This window comes from Amphiprion ocellaris, chromosome 2 (assembly GCF_022539595.1).
Source record: "Amphiprion ocellaris isolate individual 3 ecotype Okinawa chromosome 2, ASM2253959v1, whole genome shotgun sequence".
In the NCBI taxonomy this organism is placed as follows: Eukaryota; Metazoa; Chordata; class Actinopteri; family Pomacentridae; genus Amphiprion; species Amphiprion ocellaris.
The window spans coordinates 10,389,745-10,410,869 of NC_072767.1; the positions used below are offsets into that span (position 1 = coordinate 10,389,745).

General features: G+C 42.1%; 1 protein-coding gene across 17 annotated transcripts in view; it reads left to right on the forward strand.

Annotated features, from left to right (window-relative positions):
- The window catches only part of mast2 (microtubule associated serine/threonine kinase 2), a 224,736-nt gene extending 205,338 nt beyond the window's left edge, over positions 1 to 19,398 (forward strand). For 16 of the 17 annotated variants that reach the window (XM_055018176.1, XM_055018183.1, XM_055018186.1 and 13 more), the window contains 12 exons: positions 7,181 to 7,303; positions 7,396 to 7,505; positions 7,816 to 7,970; positions 8,149 to 8,282; positions 8,874 to 9,047; positions 10,130 to 10,378; positions 10,603 to 10,829; positions 11,258 to 11,380; positions 12,092 to 12,228; positions 12,312 to 12,499; positions 12,725 to 13,278; positions 14,116 to 19,398. In XM_055018176.1, the coding sequence (XP_054874151.1) occupies positions 7,181 to 7,303; positions 7,396 to 7,505; positions 7,816 to 7,970; positions 8,149 to 8,282; positions 8,874 to 9,047; positions 10,130 to 10,378; positions 10,603 to 10,829; positions 11,258 to 11,380; positions 12,092 to 12,228; positions 12,312 to 12,499; positions 12,725 to 13,278; positions 14,116 to 15,639 (3,698 nt within the window). In that variant the 3' untranslated portion in view covers positions 15,640 to 19,398. The remainder of the gene's footprint in view (positions 1 to 7,180; positions 7,304 to 7,395; positions 7,506 to 7,815; positions 7,971 to 8,148; positions 8,283 to 8,873; positions 9,048 to 10,129; positions 10,379 to 10,602; positions 10,830 to 11,257; positions 11,381 to 12,091; positions 12,229 to 12,311; positions 12,500 to 12,724; positions 13,279 to 14,115) is intronic. The other variant, XM_055018191.1, reaches the window with a different exon arrangement.
- Positions 19,399 to 21,125: the final 1,727 nt, after the last annotated feature.

Below are 21,125 nucleotides of genomic sequence, written 5' to 3' on the forward strand. Positions count from 1 at the left end.
GTGCATATGCAGTAAATCCTGGAGCACACCAGTCTTTCAGTACTATCTCACACATCCCTCCTTTGCTTACATGTGAAAATCCGTGTGACATATGTGCTAGCCACGGGTACAAGGAGGTGGGAGCCACAACAACGGCCATCAGTGTGGACCCACAGATTATTTACATTTTTAGATCCATGAGAATGCCACAGCCTGTGCTCTTCTACATCAGCACTCTCTTGTTCCTACAAGAGAGTGCTGATGCTGAATGCTGTGTCAGTTACCTGCATCAATTCACTCGACCTGTTAAATATTTTGGTCACGCAATTCAGTGCGTACGTTATGTAGTACAGATTGTACTACATAACGTACGCATGCACAATACATGCCTGTGCTCACGCAAGGTAATTATTTATTTATTTAGTTAGTTTGTGGGTAGGGCTGCACAGTGGCGTAGTGGTTAGCACTTTCGCCTTGCAGCGAGAAGATCCCTGGTTCACGTCCCGGCTTTCCCGGGATCTTTCTGCATGGAGTTTGCATGTTCTCCCTGTGCATGCGTGGGTTTTCTCTGGGTACTCCGGCTTCCTCCCACAGTCCAAAAATATGCTGAGGTTAATTGATCATTCTAAATTGCCCGTAGGTGTGAATGTGAGAGTGATTGTTTGTCTCTGTATGTAGCCCTGCGACAGACTGGCGACCTGTCTAGGGTGTCCTCTGCCTTCGCCCGAGTCAGCTGGGATAGGCTCCAGAACTGACCTCCCCTGTGCTTTCTGACCACGGTCGGGCAGCTGCTGGGCAGTTAACTATTTAATATAGTTAACACTATATTAAATGACCAGATTCTGTGTTGCCGTGATTTGTCAATGCACAAATTGAAGAATGAACAGTCTTGGTGGAGCACTGCACTCTCTGAGTGCTTTTCTTGTTTATCTTTTTGTCTGTCCTCCTCTCGTCTGTCCCTCACCTGTTTTCTGAAATCAGCTGCCATGTTTAGGCTGGACTCCAGAGACCAATTCATTGGCTGAGTAGCGTCACGTGGGATGGCTGAACTCGTACCTAATTGGTCTGTGTATTTCCTGAGCTAACACTGGAAAAGCTGCGCCGGTGAAATAGAAGCGACCCATCAAATTTAAAATACCCGAAATGCCTTGTTTGAGGGATTTTGAGTCATTCTGCGCTGCAGATGCGTTAATTGTATTAAAATTCTTAATCTGAGTAATTATTGTGCGTGTTAACACGCTAATTTTGATGGCTAATTTTGGGGCTTCAATGCGTTAATTTTGATTAATTAATTACACCGAACGCGTTAAATAAATTAAAGCATTTAATCGCACCTTTCTCAGTTCCCTCATTTCTGACACACCAGTCACTGATGAACACTCCAGCCCAGTAGGTGGCGCTAATGAACCTAAAGTCTGTTTGCAGCCCTCCCCTCTCCCGCTCCTCCTCACCCCTCTCCCTCCCCTGGGGGGGCCTGGGGCACTCCACTGCCTGGGGTCTGGCATGGGGGCCAGGTGGTCTCTCTTGGGGGGGGGGGGGGGGGGTTACTCTGGCTCATCTGGGCACAGGGCCTGTGTGCCACCAATGGAGGTCAGTTTCTGCTGGCTGGGGGCTTCTGTCCGGGCCTGGTGCTGTGCTGGGGTGGGATGGGTGGGGTCTCGGTGATGCTGCAGGGTGGGCGCCCTGCATCTTTGACATGCCGGCTCCGGGCTGGGCATGGGGCTCATGGCCCTTGCTTCCTTGTAGTGCGTCCTGGTCCCCCCTCCGGGGCAGGGTGCTGCGTGCGGCTGGCCCGTGGTGGGCTATGGCGTCTGCCGGGGCGCTGCTCTGGGCGGGGTGGTAGGGTGGTGGGATGGGGGGTTCTGGTGGGGGCTGGGGCGGGCAGGGTTGGGGCTTGGGTTGCGGGTGGGTCCTCGTGCCTCGGGCCGCCTGGGTTGATCTTGACGCGGCGGGGGTGTCGGTAGCTGCTCCCTCTTGTTCTCTGGGTCTGCGTGGTTCACGGTGGCCCCAGTGGCCCCGGTGGCTCTCTGGGGGTGCCACCCTGTGGCTCCTGTGGCCCAGGGGGGAGGGGGTGCCCTGTTGGCTTGGCCCTGCCTTGCTGTAATAGCTGTTCTGGTCTTCGGGGTCTTTCACACTTGCATGTTTGATCAGGTCTCGCCAGCCCCTGTCGCGTCCCATTGTTAGCGAATGATGGGACCCACCAGAATGTGCTAAGACTCTCTCCAGAGTCTCTATACTAAACTCATTCTCTTTTTCACTAGTATCCTCTTCCAGCCTATTCTATTCTACACTGTCAAGACATCCACAATTATGGTGTTCAATACCGTTTATTTATTTATTTATTGAATCTCTTTTTTGTTGTTGTTTTTTGTTTGTTTGTTTTATGCAGTTAGGAATAACATAGGAATAACTAAATTAAAGAGTGTCAGGTGCTAACCTGACACTCTTTAATTGTAATAGCACAGCCTGTTAGTTCCTATCCCTGTTCGTCCAGTTTCGTCCTGTCCAGTCTTTGTTTCCCCCACACATCACTGAGGTGTAGCACTGCCCTCCCTGGCTCATAATAGGGAATTCTAATAAAGAATGTCTTGCTTAGCTTTCAGGGAGGGCTGGTGATGGTCACACACATGCACTAAATATTAAAATATTTGGCTGCAAGACTAAAATATGCATCAATCTCATATAATGTTGACACCCCTTTTGTGGAGTTAAACAATGAGAATAAATGCAGACAAAAAAAAAAGGAAATTTGACATATATCGGCATCGGCTGTTTTTTAATCCAACGGGCCGATATGAAGAAATCAATTTAAAACAGGATTATGTCGGCTCAGATGCAGCCGCGCCTCTCTCTCTCCTGCTTTCTGTCTCCAGCACTATCCACTCCGCGCCCTCTGATTGGTTAAGCGACAAGAGCAGAGCCTGTGAAGCTGAAGCTGTCCTCACACACACACACACACACACACACACACACACACACACACACACACACACACACACACACACACACACACAGCGAAGAGGAAAGTTTTCTCGTGTGAGAAGCTCCAGAGAGAAAACACAGGTGTCGTTTACATGCAGAAAACTCTTCTGAAATTGTAATAAACATCCCAGTGCTCTACATCTCACAACTCCGACTAACGTTACAGTGAGCAGCGCAGAATAACGTAAAAGCGGAGTAAACATTAGCAGCAGCTCTGCAAACTCCCGACATGTCTGTGAATTACTTCACCCTCTGCGTAATCAAACGAAGCAGAAAGATGAAGTGTCGATGAGTCTCCCTTTAAACGTGTGTCGAAAGTGTGGATTTTGAACTTTCTACCAGTTTTTAAATTGTGTTGATCGGCCAAGTAAAACCAGAATTATGGTCAATGCTGTACTTTTGAGCGAACTTTAGATGAGCGCGTTTCGTAACCACTGAACGTAGCTACTTCAGTGGTTACTGAAGTAGTTACGTTTGCACTCATTAATAAAAGGGGGCACCACCTCAGTTTGCCTGAGGAAATTATTAAATTAAGCAAAATCTCAAAGAAACTCTGATGAGAATACAGTTGATCAGTCAGATATCTAAAAGTATAGAATTCTGATTTAATTGACTTCAGTTCCACACACAGAAACACACGAGAACGTGAATTGGTCTAAATGAAGGTATTTATCAACTATTCTACTAAAACAATACAGGTGAGTTATATACAGTGAAAGAAGCATATACTGAGTGTGTGTGTCTGTGTGCGTGTTGGCTGCGGGGAATCAAATTAACATTTTAAAGGAAGAGAATGATGGTGAAGGAGGCCAGATAGTGGACAAACTCTCACAATGAGCTGGTAATTTGGATTACAATTGATGCGTTAAAGAGTGATTAGATTTAGTTAACCAAGTTATTACTGGCATCAACCCAAAATCAGGACCAGCAAGACTTCAGCGATTCTTACTTTTCTGGAGCACTGTTCAAAACCCCCGTTCGGCTGGGACGTGGTATGGGCCAGAACCGTGTTCACGATGCACCTAGGCTTTCCTTTTCCCAGAGCGTCGTGTGGCCAGGCAATGAGTCAAGTCCTGCCGAGGAGATGGTCCAGCGCAGTCGGCTCTTTCTGCCAACCTCCGAGGTGTTGGCACCGCAGGTGGTGGAGAGCCGATGCTGTTCTTCCAGGGTTGATGAAAAATAACTTGTTTAATAGTGGCTCTTGTTCTGTTTTGAGTTAGCGTCTGCCGAATGATAAAACGGGATTTTAAAACTTGAACTGATGCTGTGATGAAATTTAGAAAAAGTAAAACTTTGATTCCAATTATTTCTTATTGGCAAAACAGATTAAAGTGTAAGCTCAGGCTTGTATTGAGAGTGAGCAACGTCTAAATTATGTCGCAAAAATGAAAAGGGCGACAAGAATAAGCTAGCAAAAAGAAACGCAGAAGAAAGTAAAAGTTCAAAGTAAAGTTAAAGAAAACAACACGTGTCTAAAGAACGGAGATAAGGCGTTGAATCAGCTGTGTGGACGAAGCATTCTGTGTCAGAATGGAGAGGTTAAGAGCGAAGAGCAGGAGGCAAGAGGCTAGAAACGCATTGTCCGGCCTTTTTTATCAATGTCCGAGAGACCTGGGCGTGGAGAGAAACTTTGGCGCGACTTTTAGTAATCTGACTACTCTCTCTTTGTTCTCAGAAAGAGAGGAGACCGATGTTTATAAAACAAGTTAAAACATATGATATTATGCGAGTGTTACAGTTTAAAACTGTAACACTCTTAACACAGGATTTCGCATGTGAGTCATAAAAATTTACGACCCATTCTTATCAGATGCCCCTCTGCAGAGGGGCAGGAAGCATTCCCTAGAGGAAGGAGGGGGGTTAGACATGAGGTGAGGTATGATCAAAAACATTCACAGCAGAAGTGAGAGTCATTATCTTGTGTTTCTGCCAAGGTGTTACTTTTCGGAGAGAAACTCCGTTCCTCTCCAGGAGGTCTGAGTGTCACTTTGCTGTGAAAAGAATATTGTAACTTAGTTTTCTTCCAGAAACTGAGTGTTATGAGGCAGATCACAGCCGTCCTGCTGTAATTTAACTTGTGACATTAATGAAGTCTCTTTCCTGGGAAAGAAGATTTCCTGGTCCTGGAAACTGTCCAAAGTGACAGTTTGATGTGGGTCTGAATAAACATCCAAGAAAGAAAGGATTCCTTATCTGATTTGGTCTCTCCTCTGGCATTCCAAAGACCAGGCTGTGTACGCTACTATGGCTAAACGGGAGATTCTGTGAAGCCTTCTGTAGCCGACACAAAAACAATCACAGAAACATCAGGGGGAGTGACATGTGAAAAACAAAAAGCTTTGAGACTCCTCCCCGCTGGGAGCACCTGGGACAAAGACGCTCAACACAGCGGCTGGGGGATGACACAATCCCAGTCTCTGTGTTACTAGTAAGAGAGTGGAATATTTTAGAAATACACAGAGGAGAGATGGCCAAAGTGCAGATTTGGAACTTTCTATCATTTTTTTTCGTCAGGGGATAAGTTATAACTCTCTGAGAGAGCAGCTCTCAGCTCCACTCAGAGAGCAGCACGTCCTTCACTGGCTTTGGCCACAGATCACTCTCTCTGCCAGACACAGAGAAGACACAAGATGCACAGAAAATGAAGACTTTGCTTCAGATGTAAAATAATAATAATAATAATAATAATAATAATAATAATAATAATAATAATAATAATAATAATAATAATAATAATAATAATCCAGCAATGGAGACTACCAGGACTCCAGATTCTCCCCATGGTCCTAAAGCCCGTTTTTTATTGTTTTTGCCATTGTACAGACTGTGGTGGACAGAAAAAGTTTTTTGGAGTGGCACAAATTCATTTATGTAAAATTTTATTGTGACTCCTGATGATTTTGTAAATAGTTGTGCAAAAGCACCTAAAAATTTTCTGCATTTTAGTGCAAATAGTGGTATATAACTGTGTTGACTGCTAAATTTGCACATTATTTTATGACAAACAATTTATATTTGCATTCTAAGTTCTGAAAAGGATTCTTTACACATGTTTATGGTGTCCACAGTGAAAAAAAAATCTAACTTTTTCCTACTCTGGCTCTATATTTTTTCTGCAATTTTAGGTCAAGTGTGTTCATACATTATTTCAAAAGTGCAAAAATAATTGTAGAATCACACAGGGGAGGTTGTGCTGAAAAAAAGACACCAAGCAAAGCAAGATCAGTTTTTAAGGTGAAATATAAAGGTAAAATCAGAATTAGTCAAAAATGGACCTCAGTCAAATTGTCCCCCCAGATTCCTAAGGGCTAAAACAAAGATAAGTCATTATAGTTATATTTAAATTTTCTTTATTTACTGTGGAAAAAATTCAGGGAGCTATTTATTTCAGTTTTTATTCAACTTTATAAGAGATGCTTCTGAGTCTAGGAAATCCATGCACTTCTGGAGCTATTATTTGCTATTTGTTTGATTAAATAAACATGCTTTATGCATTTAAACCGAGTTCAGTGTTTGCATTATTAAAATTTTTTTACGGCAATTTTTACACTTTTACTGCAAATGAATATCAGCTCCAAATATCAATCAGCCTCCTCTAACTACTAATAATCGGTATCGGTCCTGAAAAACCCATATCGGTCGATCTCTAACAAATAGCAAAGGTGTGATAACAACAGGTAAGACGGGGGTATGACAGATGGTAACAAAGGATGAAAGAATTGTGGATAACCATGGGAAATGGAATGAAGGGGTGACATGTGACAGTAGTAGCAATATGTGTGCTGTTTCTTCATCAGTAGGCACCCAACATAGGCAGTTGTTTGTTTAGGAGAGCAACTTTGCCAGACAGAACAAAACACACTACATCACTGAATAGCAAATCTTAAAAAAGGATTGGTATTTGGTTTTCTCTGTACTGAAACTGATGCTCCAAGAATCTGATTCTCTTTGTTCCCATGTTTCGGTGTCCATATGTGATTTTTGGTCACACATCATCACTCAGTTTTTTCTCTCTTTAGCTTTTTGTGCTTGTTTGGTTAGTACTCTGCTGGGATGGATTTTGCTGTCTTTTGGCTTACTTTTGTCCACACACATTTTCAAAATTAAAGTCCAGTCACTCTCAACCAAAGCTGATGTGTTTTCCTTCTATCAATCCATCCCCCACCTGTCCACCCTTTTCCACCATGTTTACATTCTCCTTCCTCCTCCATCTCCAAAGGAAGTGCCTTTGAGGTGAAGCAACACGCCTTCTTCACCGAACTGGACTGGAACAGCCTATTGAGACAGAAAGCTGAATTTATTCCACAGCTGGAGTCAGAGGATGACACCAGTTATTTTGACAGTATGTCTCCTGCTGCCTCGCAAACATCCCTCAGCTGAAAGTCATGCACTCACACTATAATCAGCATGTGACCTAATTACTCTCTGTCTCAGCTCGTTCTGATCGATACCACCATGTGGATTCGGAGGAAGACGATGACACTAATGACGATGAACATGTAGAGATACGACAGTTCTCTTCTTGCTCACCTCGCTTCAGCAAGGTATACACCTGACACATTCACGCTTCTCTTACATTCAAATCAACAAAACGCTGTTTGACATATTAAATCAAGCTTCTTCCCAGACATGCATTGTCAGTTATTAGGCTTATAACTGAATAGATTGATGTCTATGAATTAACTTTGTTTTTTTTTACAGTCTCTAAAATGTTGTTCCTCTCAAATCAGACTTTTACTGTTTTTACTGTTGTTCCATTTGATTTATTGATTTAGTGCAGTCTTACTAAAGTCAGAAAACGTTGATGGCCTCTGCTGTATAAGTGACGTCTAATGTGCAATGTGTTTTGTGTAGGTTTACAGCAGTATGGAGCGTTTGTCTCTGCATGAGGAGAAAAGGACTCCTCCTCCCACAAAACGCAGCCTTAGTGAAGAGGGAGGAGACCGCATCGACAGCCTGAGTGGCCTGAAGTCCAGAGATCGATCCTGGATGGTGGGATCTCCAGAAATGTGAGTTACTCTCCTCCAAAAAACAACACAGACTCAGATATTCATGGGCTGTCATTTTTTTGTTTCTTAAAATAATTTATTTTTAACTTCTAGGAAAAGATTAAGAAATATAAACTTCAGTCATCTGTATTTTATAACTGTGCTTGTGTTTGATCTCTCCGGTCCTTCCCTTGTCCAGACTGCGAAAGCGCCTGTCAGTCTCTGAGTCTTCCCACACAGAAAGTGACTCAAGCCCACCTCTGACAGTCAGGAGACGCTGCTGCTCTGCCATCATTGAGATGCCACGCTTTGCTATCTGCTCAGAGGAAGAAGGTAAAAGCAGGATTTTTTTGATAGCCTGTGCACACTATCTGCCCATATTAAACTGTCCATCGACTTAGTCCAGAAACAGAGGACAGAATAAGAGAAAGTTGTTAAGTTTGGTGCAGTTAGAAAGTATTACAAAAGTGTATATCACACACTGGTCTCCCAAATAAATAGTTGTTTTAATACAAGTTGTGGCTTCCCTTCTCCAAACACCTCCAAAGTAAATAAATAAAGCTGTGCCATAAATTCCTACTCTGCTTCATATTTGAATTTTTTTGTTGTTGCTTGGTTGTTAGAGGTCTTTTATCCACCCTCAAAAAAAAAGAGAGTGTACAGTTTTCAGATGAGGGTTTCTGAGAAATGCATAGGCATCAGATGGCAGAATGAATGTAGGTTATTTTCACACAAAGCATCACTTTGAAAACTGTTGCAGACATTGATGTAACTTATGCCGTATACTTCTAAACCCTAAAGATGTTAAATCGTTGAAGTAGCCTATTAGTCAGAGGCATTTAGGAAAAGTTTAAATGGAAAGAAAAGAGTAAAGTGAGCAGTAGCATAAATTTCAAGTCACTATTCTTGTTCTCTACATTGTAGATGGCAGCCATAATAGTCAGAACCTGCTGGGTCCTAGTGCTGTGAGGGGCCCACAGTGTGATGATATTCCCCTCACTATCCCAGAGCTCCCAGTAGACAGGGAGCCGAAGCTCAAGGAGTGTCCCACCATACCGAGTTCCACCTCCAGTCAGCTAAGCAAGGCCAAGCTCACGCGTAAGCAGGAACACCAACTGTACACACTGTAGAAACATAAGGAGGTTATAATAAACAAGACAGCATTTCTGTTTCCAGATCAGTGAGCTGACAAAGCTATGAAACTAGTCTGGTTTGTTGTGTCCAGCTGGAATAATAGAACTGCATGAAAACTCTTTAGATGTGATAACAAATATTCTCCTGCTTATAGAAGCAACTCTTATGGGAAAAGATAGAAGTGTTTCAGGGTATCTCCAGATTTTAGGCCTTTAAATTATACAATGTGAATTTTACAAAAATGTCATTAAATATTTAGCAAAATTTTACCAACATGAACATGTATACACATGTTCATGTTTACAATGGTCACTAAATGATGACTTTGACACTTTCCTGCTACTCTTACCAGTAGGGAAAAGACCAGATTTTTAAAAAATACATCGTGAATATTGACTTTCTTTTCGGGGATTAATAAAGTTATTGTATTGTATTGTATTGTATTGAATTGAAAATTCCAATTTTTGAACATACATTAACGAAAAGAACATTGACAATGCAAAAGACAACCATTGATATTTTCTGACCCATATGTATTCGCAGGTCACAATAGTACAAAACAAAAAATAAAGAGTACTCTGCAATATGAAATACTTACATTGAAATTGAAAACTTTTTTTAAAAAGTTATTGCTTCTGAACATGTATGATTGATTGAGCAAGAACAGCAAGTTGTTAGCAACCCATATGCCTGAACCGCAGAGCAAGCCCTACGGCAACAGTGGCAAGAAAAAACTCCCTTTTAACGGTTCAATATTATGGATTTGGAACATCAACATGATGAACAGTGGAATTTTTAGGCTCTGAGAAAATTACCTTCAAACATAGCCTCAGTTTGAATGTGCAAAAAAATGTGCTGAAAGGCCAGTGGGCGGTTTCCAGAAAAAAAATTACTTGGAAAGTATTTTATGTATCAAGCTAAAATTTCACAATTTTCTTTAGAAATATCCATAGTTTATGGTTAAAGAAACTTTCAGTTAAGAAGATGGTTGAGCATAAATTGACCTTCTCTCACTGGTGTTCCTCCGTTTTCTTCTGTCAATGCAGCAAGCAGCTCAGGTGACATGTGCGAACGGGCGAATGGCAGTAATGGTGCAGTCGGAGCAGTTGCCAAAGTGGCAGCAGACAGCGATTCTCCATCCACTCCAAAAGCCATTAGCGACTTGGCGGCTCGCAGGGCTCGCCATCGTCTGCTGTCTGGAGATGCAGACAAACATACAACCCCAAGCACTAGGCCACTTAACAAGGTCATCAAGTCAGCCTCCGCCACCACACTGTCATTGATGATCCCTGCAGGTTAGTATGTCAAGTTGTGGCTAAACACCAGAATCGCATTTAATCTAAGTTTTGTGTTTGAGAGCTAAAGTGAGCAATGGCAAAGACTCTTTGATTTAGACAGTATAAACTTTTGTTACAGTTTTGATTCATTATAGAAAACTTTTCTTTTGCAGAACAATGCAGAAGATTTGCAATGCTAGTATAAAGGATATGAATAATAATCAGTCACTTTCTGTTTGTAGACCACTATGGAGCCTCTCCACTGGCCAGCCCAATGTCTCCCCACTCACTGTCATCCAATCCATCATCCCGGGACTCCTCTCCAAGCCGAGACCTATCCCCAGCTGTGAGCAGCATTAAACCTGCCATTGTCATTCACAGAGTGGGAAAGAAGTATGGCTTTACTCTGAGAGCTATCCGAGTCTACATGGGAGACTCTGATATCTACACTGTACATCACATGGTCTGGGTCAGTATCACCAGATTTATTGATGACATGTTCAGTGTGAAAATATGAAAAACTGTGGAGGTACCAACATCTTTATAACTCACAAAGATGGGTTCTGACGTCTCAAAGAAATATATTTGAAATTAAAAAGGTAGAAAACCCACAATAATACAGATTGTAACAAAATGAGAGAGTTTTAATATATTATTATTGAGTTATATTTTTAGTACAGAGTGACTATATAACAGTATCACTGTGGTTGCTGTGAATTAAAATTGTTGTTGTTGACAGAAATCAGCAGTAAATAACATAACAGGTTCAGCCCAAGTTGAATGTGTCTCCCTCCCTTTCTCATTCACTTCTTTCCTCTGTATCCTTCGTCCTTTCTGCCCTCTGATCCTCATTATCACTCTCTTTCTTTCTGTCTATCTGTCTGTGTTTTCCCTTAGCATGTGGAGGTGGGGGGACCAGCCCATGATGCGGGGCTAAGGGAGGGAGACCTGATCACCCATGTCAATGGGGAGCCAGTCCACGGTCTGGTTCACACAGAGGTGGTGGAGCTGATACTAAAGGTACCAACATAAGACACGCTCAATCTTTACTTCTCTGTAAAATAATTTTTTCAGAGGACTATAGTCTTCTAGCACCTATATATAGCTGTGTTTGCTATTTGGGGCTGTTGTGCAATGCAATAGAGTTTGTTGTTCAGTTTGGATGAATGCACCTCATGATAGATAGACAGATGGTTTATCCCCGTTATCTACCAAGTATTTTTTGAAAGTGCCTGCCCTTTTCCAAACAGTTTTCAAGGATGAGCATCAGTGTATCATCAGTGTGTATCTAGTTATAGTCATAGGAGCTGTGTTAGTCAACAAAGTTAGTGAGAAGCCAGTGTTAATGTAAAGAAAATTTGCACCTAAAAGTTGTACCTCTATCTGTTGTTGTTTTTGAATGAGCATTTGCTTCCCACTCGTCACACCTTAAACACCCCTGTAGCTGCTAGTAGTTCCTCATAGAACACTGAATAGTCTGGACCACTGTGGTTGGGCTACAAGTACAAAGCTTGAAGCCTGACAAGCTAGAATTCAGCTGCCTGACAAGGGGCAGTTTATGATCGTGTGTCAACTAAAATTAAAGGTGAACATAAAAACTACAATAAAAGTATATAATCAAACTCCAGTCCTGTAAATGCCACCTCTGCCAAGAGTAGTAAAGCAGACAACAGAAACAAACTGTATTCAAATTCAGATGAAACATGTTTCTAATTCTGTGTCATTACTCAGAGTGGTTCCAAAGTGTCCATCTCTGCCACCCCATTTGAGAACACATCAATCAAAATTGGCCCTGCTCGAAAGACAAGCCACAAATCCAAGATGGCCAGGCGCAACAGGAAGACCAAGAACAAGGAGGGGCAGGACAGGTAGGACACAGATGGGAGAAAAGCTGCAAAAATGTACATGTGCAAAGACTTATTGCACATTAATTGTGAGTTTCCTCTCTCAGTAAGAAGAAGACATCTCTGTTCAGGAAGATCACCAAGCAGGCGTCTCTCCTCCACACCAGCCGCAGTTTGTCCTCTTTAAACCGCTCCCTGTCCTCCGGGGAAAGCGGCTCCGGCTCACCAACGCACAATTTGTCACCACGAAGCCCAACGCAGGGCTACAGGTCCACCCCAGACTCCACCCACTCAGGTGAGAAACACACACAGACGCCAAACCTAGAAAGCTCCATGAAATAATATTTCTGTACATAATGTATGTTATTTTTACATGCCCAAAACATAGACACAAGAGAAAATGATGACAGTGGTCACCTGTCACTTCAATTTTTTGATATAAACTGAATTAGACAGTGTTTTGTGGAACTTTTCTGAGTATATCTCTCCTGCATCATTGTTCTCCTTCTTTGTCCCTCAGTTGGGGGAAACTCATCCCAGAGCAGCTCCCCCAGCTCCAGTGTCCCAAACTCTCCAGCGAGCTCCGGACACATCCGGCCCAGCTCCCTGCATGGCCTTGCTCCAAAGCTCCAGCGGCAGTATCGCTCCCCTCGACGCAAGTCTGCCAGCAACATCCCCCTTTCCCCTCTGGCCCGCACACCTTCACCCACACCTCAAAGCAGCTCTCCTCAGCGCTCTCCCTCACCACTGCCCAGCTATGCTCTGGGCCAGTCTACCGTGGGTCAGTCATTCCCTGTGAATCTTCACTCCTCCCCTCCTCTTGTGAGGCAGATATCCAGGCCCAAGAGCGCAGAGTCTCCACGCTCTCCACTCCTCAAACGGGTGCAGTCAGCCGAGAAACTGGGTGCCTCTCTCTCCAGCTCCCCTTTATCTCCCTCTGGGGTAGCAGCAGTGGCGGAGAGGAAGCTGGTGGTTGGAACAACTGTGGGGAGCCGGAAACACAGTCTGGACATCTCACATTCAGAATTTAAGAAGGAGATGATGCAGAGGGAGCCGAGCTTGCAGCGTCTTCAGGTAAAAATGTATCACGCACCAGTGACTTCAACAATGTGTTGGTTCTGTGATTGTGTTAGAAGTTTTGACACCATAATCGTCACACTATTGCTCATAGTGATTTGATTAGTGGTGGTCAATTTAAAGAAATATCATTTATATTCTATTACATACTCAGATTCCCCATGGATTTGAGATTTGTAGGTCTCAGTCACGTAACACTATTGTGTTACGTGACTGAGACCTACAAATCTCTACTTAACTTGAAAACAGCTAGTACACCAGTAAAGAATGCTGTTATTTGACTGGCTCCAACAGTCAGGCTAGCCTGAATATGTCACCAGAAGATGAAATGTAACATATTCTTTCTAAATTAAGTCCTCCAGAACGTTTTATCACTTAGTGATTTATCTAAGCTGTGTGTGAAGCCCTGGAAACCGAGTGAATTGTAGTACAACTGAGGAGGAAAAAGGAAACCGTTCTCATGAAATGTAATATCATTTAATGAAAGGCTGCATGAATGTCACTGAATTCTTAAATTGTGGTTGTTGAACTGTTTCCTCCCTTACAGCAACACTCAGTCAACTAAAATAAAAAAGTCCCTAAACCGACAATGAAAAGCTGTAGTTCTACTGAGTTTTGATTCATTTTCAGGACTGATTAAGCATGGTCTTATTACATATTAATAGAATAAATCCAGTACCCTAGTTTAATATTTAACTTAAGCCAGAAGATTGCAAAGGCTGATTAGAATAGATCCTGAACGAATGTTTGGTTTTGATTCAGTGTTCAGTGAACCAGCAAACAATATCAGCATATGTTTTGACAAGACCTTTCTGTGTCTCCTGTGACCTTTAGGAGTCTGCCAGTGAGAGTCTCCTGTCCTCATCAGGGCATAGCATAGAGAAGGCAAGCCTGCAGACTCACTCCTCCTCATCCAGGAAGTTAGGACGTCAGGAAGGGGATGGTGCCCTTACTGCAGTGTCCAGTTCACTGGGCCTGGGTAGCAGGAAAAACAAACTGAAGGAAAAACTGTCAGCCATTCGACAGGACAGGGCTGAGCGGAGGGAATCACTGCAGAAGCAAGATGCCATCCATGAGGTAGATTCATCTGAGGATGAGACAGACAAGGGCTCAGAGGACAGCCAGGACGGACGCAGGGGGACAAACTTCACCTCTCCTCCGTTGCTTAGGCCCACCACTGTGCAAACAGGGCCCGGAGGCACGCTGCCGTCCCTATGCATCTCCCCCTACACCACCAATGCTACATTCAGTCACTCAGGGCCCTCACACCTAGGCAGGCCCACTCCCTCACACACACTACCGTCCGTTGCAGAAAGTAAGCCCAGTCAGAACACCTCCTCTGCTGGAGTAAAAGACGGAGACCCGTCCTTATCCACAGAGGAAGTTGTAAGACGTGAGAAGAAGGTTCTAGAGCTGACTGATACTACAAAACCCACTTGGGGTCCCCTTCCTTTCTCCACTCCAGGCAGTGCATTCATCTCAGTTAGCAAGGACAGTTTTCTCAAGCCAACTCCCCCACAAGATTCAAAGAGTATTAAGGGAAAGACAGCATCATTGGAGTCTAAAGCAGAAGAACAAAGCCTGGACAGCCCTAAAACCACTGCCCCCTCTACAGCGAGTATAGATACTCCCAACTGCAGAACCATCACAAATACCACAGACTCCCGAACCACTGACAGCCAAGAGACTCCACTCACCTCCTGTTCCTCTCCAGGCATCCCCAAGGAGAAGAAGGAGGCTGACAACCGAAGGCTGTGTGCAGCCGCGGCTGCTGCAAGTCTTAGTAGTGCTTTGTCTTCAGCCACTTCTAGCTCCAGCTTAAGTTCAAGCTCCCCCGTTCCACCTGCTGAGAGTGGGGTAGACAGAGTTATGTCCCAGCTTGCAACAGTAACTAAGAGGGTTCTGGATCCTGTCAAACTCAGTGCTGTTGCAGAGAAGGGCACAAAGGACCAGAAACCATCTAGAGGTAGCACCTCAGAAGTCTCACTCTCTGAACCCCTCTCCTTTCCCACCCTTTCCCCAACCAGACAGAAAACAAAGTGTGTTGCTTCACTGACCACCTCACAGAGGCTGACCAAAACCTCCACCCAGAAAGACTGTACAGCTCCAACACTACCAGCTGGCATGAATGTCCCAGAAAGGCCCACACCAGGGTCTGCAAGCAGAGATATTACTGCCAGTTCTGCATTTGCACGACTGGGTGCAGCAGAAGCTTGTCAGACCATCAACTCACCCCCCACCACTTCTGCAACGTCTGAGCCACAGTGCCAGAGGTCCAAAATCCCAACTGCCACCACTGGTGCCACAAGCGCCATGTCCACCTCCTTACAAGACAAAGCCACCAGCAAGAAGACGTAGCATCAAAACAGAAAATACTAGAACAAAATGTATCGATTACACCACTCAGTGCTTGCTTGAGGTTTTAAAACTTACACAGACTGCATGTTTAGAACATATTAGTGATTTCACACTAATTCAAGTTTGATTTTCAAAGCAAAAGAAAGTTGTAGAAAGAGAGTTCACTGAAGCAGAGACAGATGCAGTAGTTCTAGTTCTATTCCAGCTTTTTTGTGCTCTTTATGTTGTTGTGAGTTAATCTGGTGTCATGGCTCTGGTTCCTGCTTTTAGATGAAATGCCACAAGGAGTTTGCAAATGTGGAAGGGGCTAGAAATATAAAGACTTCAGTGGTCAATGCACACACTATTATAAAAAGTAGGTACATGGCCCTTTCACACACCTTTCTAACTCATGGTCTTATCGTGCTGCCTCATCATCTTTCACCTCGGTGTCCAGAATTCATTCGTGCAAGTTCTTTATCAAGATCAGGACACATCCTGCTGAACACACTTCTCTTCTTCCTCCCACCCATCCTCTAACAACATGCCTACTCAGCCATGACTGAATTGTATCTCAGCAATAAATAATATGTTTAGCAGTCTGTGTAAATGCATAACAGGAGCACATCTGCATCATCAGTGTGCACTTAGCACACAACTAGCTTGGCCAAATTAAATTCTCCTCTTGATGTAATCCCTGATGGCAGTTGAAATACAAATATCCTGAATTTCTTCATGTTTATTGTACATCACATTGTGTCCATGCTGAACATTTTGCAAAGTTCATACTTTCTTTTTTAGATTATCTGAGAATAGTTTTTGTTCCCAGTCTTTCAGATGATCAGTTATATCATGTGAGTGTTAGCTACAGTGTTATGTAAATTTCACCTTTTACTCAAAACTACTATTCAAACCGAAAAAAACGAAAATGAAAAAAAACTATGTAGGTGCATTTTAGAATTTTGCAGTAGGACAGTTTTTGCTGAGTTTCCAACACACAGCTGCAATATACCAACATTAGCTCTACTAAATGAGTTGACAGAGGCACAACACATAAAGAGAACAATGCACATTCTGTTTTAGGGTTCTATCTAGTTATTTTGGGAAAAAATGACTGCCCAGAAATAGTATAGTGTGCATTTCCAATTACTGTTTCCATTTTGGATCCTGGTTGACAAAATACTAATTTGTTACCTCAAATGATGGCAAATTTGTTGAAACATGGATATCTCTACTTGTCTGTCACTAGCAAAACTACAGCAGCAGATTGATCAGTCTTTGGTTATTACTTTTTCTGTATGTTGGAAAATAGAACTAAATACATTCAATAAGGGATTTGCTGCACACTACTGGCATAGCATTGCTCCTTGGATGTCTTTTACCTCTTTACCTTGTGACACACTTCATCAGTGTATTAGTACCATATGCAGTGAAGGATACAAGAAATGAAAACGGGTGTGTATTGAACTGGATTTTATTGACTCAGTCCTTGGCACTAACTTCCAAATGCAGACAAAGCTTTGAAACTAAGTGGTTGTTTTGGAAACACTGCCCAGCCACCACCTTTTTATTTCTAGCCCCATCTGAAGGCTGCTGTAGTTTTATTTATCTGGACCAACTTGCTGTGTTTTTATCTCCAATCCTGTAAGGGTATGTGTGTGAGGGAAAGAGTGTGTGTTTATGGTTATCTATGTATATATGAAACATATTTCAAGTTCTGTTGTCTGTCTCTTTCATACCTTGTGTGCTGCTTGCTTGTATTTGTGGACAGAGCTCTTCACATGTTTGTGTAAAGCATTGTTTTTCCCAGAATGTTTATTAGCTGTCTGATTTGAGAGAAAAATACAAAATTTCAGTAGAAAGAAAATCAGGTTGAGATGTTTGAACAGTGACTGTTGTGTATCGCGTTTGAGCTTAGTTCGGAACATGCAGTAAACCTGTTAAATTTAATCGCGGTAATTCAAATATTTTTTGTTCCTTTTGTGTTGTCCTCATGTCTCACATTTAGAAGAAAATCGCCTTTCAAAATCAACTAACAGCACATGGAGCCCAACCAATTTTTAAATATTTCCTGATGTGTTTCTACAATTTCCATTATAAAATCTGACCTGCAGACTGCTTAGTCTGCAGGTCAGATTTTAGAGCATGCATGGACAGATTTGTTGGCACTGACAAAGTTCTTGAGTACAGAATTGTGAGCATATATACAGATTTGTGGCCAAAATTTCGTCTTTCAGTTTAAGCAACAAATATGTTTGGAGTTTGATGACTGATTTGGATCTGGTTACATTTTGATGAAATATCCAAGACCAATTCATGCTACCAGCAAATTCATGCTGGTAGCATGAATGTTATTCTGGGTTCATATTTGGTCAAATCCTATTAGATTACAAACTAGCAGAATGTTGTCATTGTTCTCTTTCTTCAAGCTTTTCTGCTTTTAATTTTGAAAATTTAGATTGTTTTCACATACAGAGTATACTCTGATGTCTTGATACAAAACTTCACCTCCAGTGAACTTCCTGCAGTTTTTTATCAGTTGTTGGCATTATTTCAGTAGAGATAGAATGAGTCATACAAGTTCAAGCTTGTCGTTAGTTTAGTCCAAAATTCAAAGAGATCTTGTACTTGAATTATTTTTTTAGTTTTATTTTCTTCCTTCAACACCCATATTTACATTCAAAAAAGACATCAAATGTCAGGAATTCATTCATGAATTTTGCCAAAAACGTTGCGAACTTGACAAAATTTTCTATAAAATCAGAAACAATTTAATTAAATAAAAAGTGAGCAGCACTGTAAATCTGAATAGATATCCTGTGTTAAAATTAATTGCTTTTAGGTTTCAAGAAAATCTCCACCTCATTTAAAAAACTCTACTGCTGTTGTCCTAACATTTATGTATAGACATCAGAGTTACGTTAAGCTCTCTAGCTAGAAGCCAGCTTCAGAAAAAGTAAAAAGTAAAAGCAGTTTGTCACCTAAAGATAAATGAATTTCTTTCAGCAACTTATTCTGCAGGTAATAATCTGTCTCTGCTCTTATGAGTGGTTTTAGCTTAATAGCTTCAATTTGTTTCTGTGGTTTTGTCATAAGTAATGTTGCAATGTTGCGGTAACCACTTCATGTTGATATGCAGATTTCCAGCTTCCACATAATCAACATTTTAAGCTCAAGATTTACTTTGTGCTAACAAATACGTTCTTCCATTCATTGCAGTTTATTATTCCTCATCTTTTTACTGTTGTCCTATTGATTTATCGCCCTCAGTTCACCTGAACATATTGGCATGTTTTGTTCAGTATCTTGCAACTCATAATGTGCTTATGAGTCCCATGTTTGACGCATGACTGATTTATGTGTTAGTTGTGAGTTTGTTACTAACAAGCTTCCATACGTGTGAAACTGAGCATCATGAAGAATGAGAAGAATCTTGTGAAACGGTGGTTTCACAAGATTCTTTGATGTTTCAGTATGCAGTTCATTAAACTTGTACCTGTATGTGAGGGGGTTGCTTAAGCTCTGTCGAGCAGCAAAATATGACTTTAATTAACTTGACTTTTAAAATCAAGGGCAGTATTTCCAAGCTGTGTGTTTAGTGTGCTTATGATGATGGACAGAGACAATTCATCTGTGCAGCGCAAAAACTTGAGAAAGGGTTTAAGAGACAAAGATAAAACATTGCTAGAGAAATACTAGTCTTTTAATTTTTTATTGTGGTAATTGCATGCTGTTGTCAACTTTACCTTATAACAATAATAAAGTTTTTTTATGATTGTCTATGATTGTGTTTCTTCTTTCACTCTGCATTGTCGTAACCTTTTAGGTGGTGCATCATGCTTTTTACATTAAGGCTGAATTTTTAAGGAGAGATTTCTTCTACCGAAACTACATGAAATCAGAAACAATAAAGGATAACTTGGGGAGTGGGGGAGGGTAGTTTAGTTCTTTTTCAGGGGTTTAGTTTCAGATCTTGTCTATGAATTTTTTTTCTTATTTCATAAAACATATGTTAAATTGCACCATCCCTTCTCTCTCTTGGTTCGTATCTGTAAATTGATTCTCACCTGTACTCATCACATCCTGGTTTACTTCTAAAGAATGAAGATGAGCAGGAAAGTGGCAGCTAATTATCTGTACTTTTTTTTGCCCTCACAGTTTTGCGTATTGTCAGTAAAGCAGTTAAACTGCGTATTGTCAGTAAAGCAGTTAAACTGTAGTTTGACTGCATCGCGTTCCCTAATAGGGCTTCACATGGGCCGATTAACTGCTAACTTTGGGTCCCCTGTCTCCCTCTGTCTCTGTGGGAGATTTCAGGCATCTTAATGGTCTTGAGAGACAGCATAGCATATGCTATGCATTTGCAAAGGTTAATGGCTAATCTGTGCAGCACTTCAGGGTCTCCATACTTTATGGAGGAAACAGCATTAAAATGGAACTCCATTAGCGTTCCTCAGTGCTAGTGCAGTCTGTTAAGAAAGAACACCCTATAGCCAATGGACTGCTTGGGTCAGGGGTTGCACTTGCCTGAATTCAACACCAGCTACCACTTTGTTCAACCTCCTTCCCACTCTTAAATCTTTCCTCTGTTACCATCTATCCAGGGAGCTGTCAGAAGAAAGGAGGAGAGTGTTTAGTGGAGGTCTTGAGGGGATGGAGGTATACAAGTCCTTTACACACAAAAAAACTGTAGAGAAGCAGTGACAGGCAGGCAATACAGGGTGATGAATTACCAGCTTCATCTCAGTCTGACACGGCTCTACATGAGCAGGCAACTTCATTCCAGGCTACCAGGAAGGAACAGAGAGAAGGAAGGAGCAAGAGAAGAAGAAAGAGAAGAAAGGAAATGCGAAAGGGAGGAAACAATACCCAAGCATCCTGACTTACTTTAGGCTCGACCACATGCCATCAGTCAGACAAGAAAATTAAAGCTGTCAGATTCAAAAGTTGATTTCAACTTTTAGGTGACTGCCTGACACCAAGGGTACAAAGTATGAGGGTAGAAGTTAGTTTTGATGATGTAGATAGTACAAATCAAATCAAATCAAGCTTTGTTGTCATTTTGATGATGTCAAGATGAGAGAGCGTTCTTCCAAGATCCACTAAGGTGCAGATGTGACCAGATCAGCAGTTCAGTATTCTGACAGTTTGTGGAATAAAGCTGTTGATCAGTCTCGTAGTTCTGCCTTTGATGCGCTGGAAATGTTTGCCTGATGGCAGCAATTCAAAGAGTTTATGGAGAGGGTGTGAGGAGTCCCTGACAATGTGCTCAGTGCCCTGCTCCTGCAGCGGCTCTGGAAAAGTTCTTGAACAAAGGGGAGGGAAACTCCGATGACCCAGAACTGAAGAAGCCTCTTGGATGAGAGGTGAAAAGTCTTCAAGGAACCTTCTTAAAGTCCAGTTGGATTGATTTAAACAACATGCTCAGGTCGTGAGCTCCGGAAGTCGATGATCATCTCCTTCATTTTGTCCACGTTGAGCAGCAGGTTGTTCTCTCTGCACCAGCC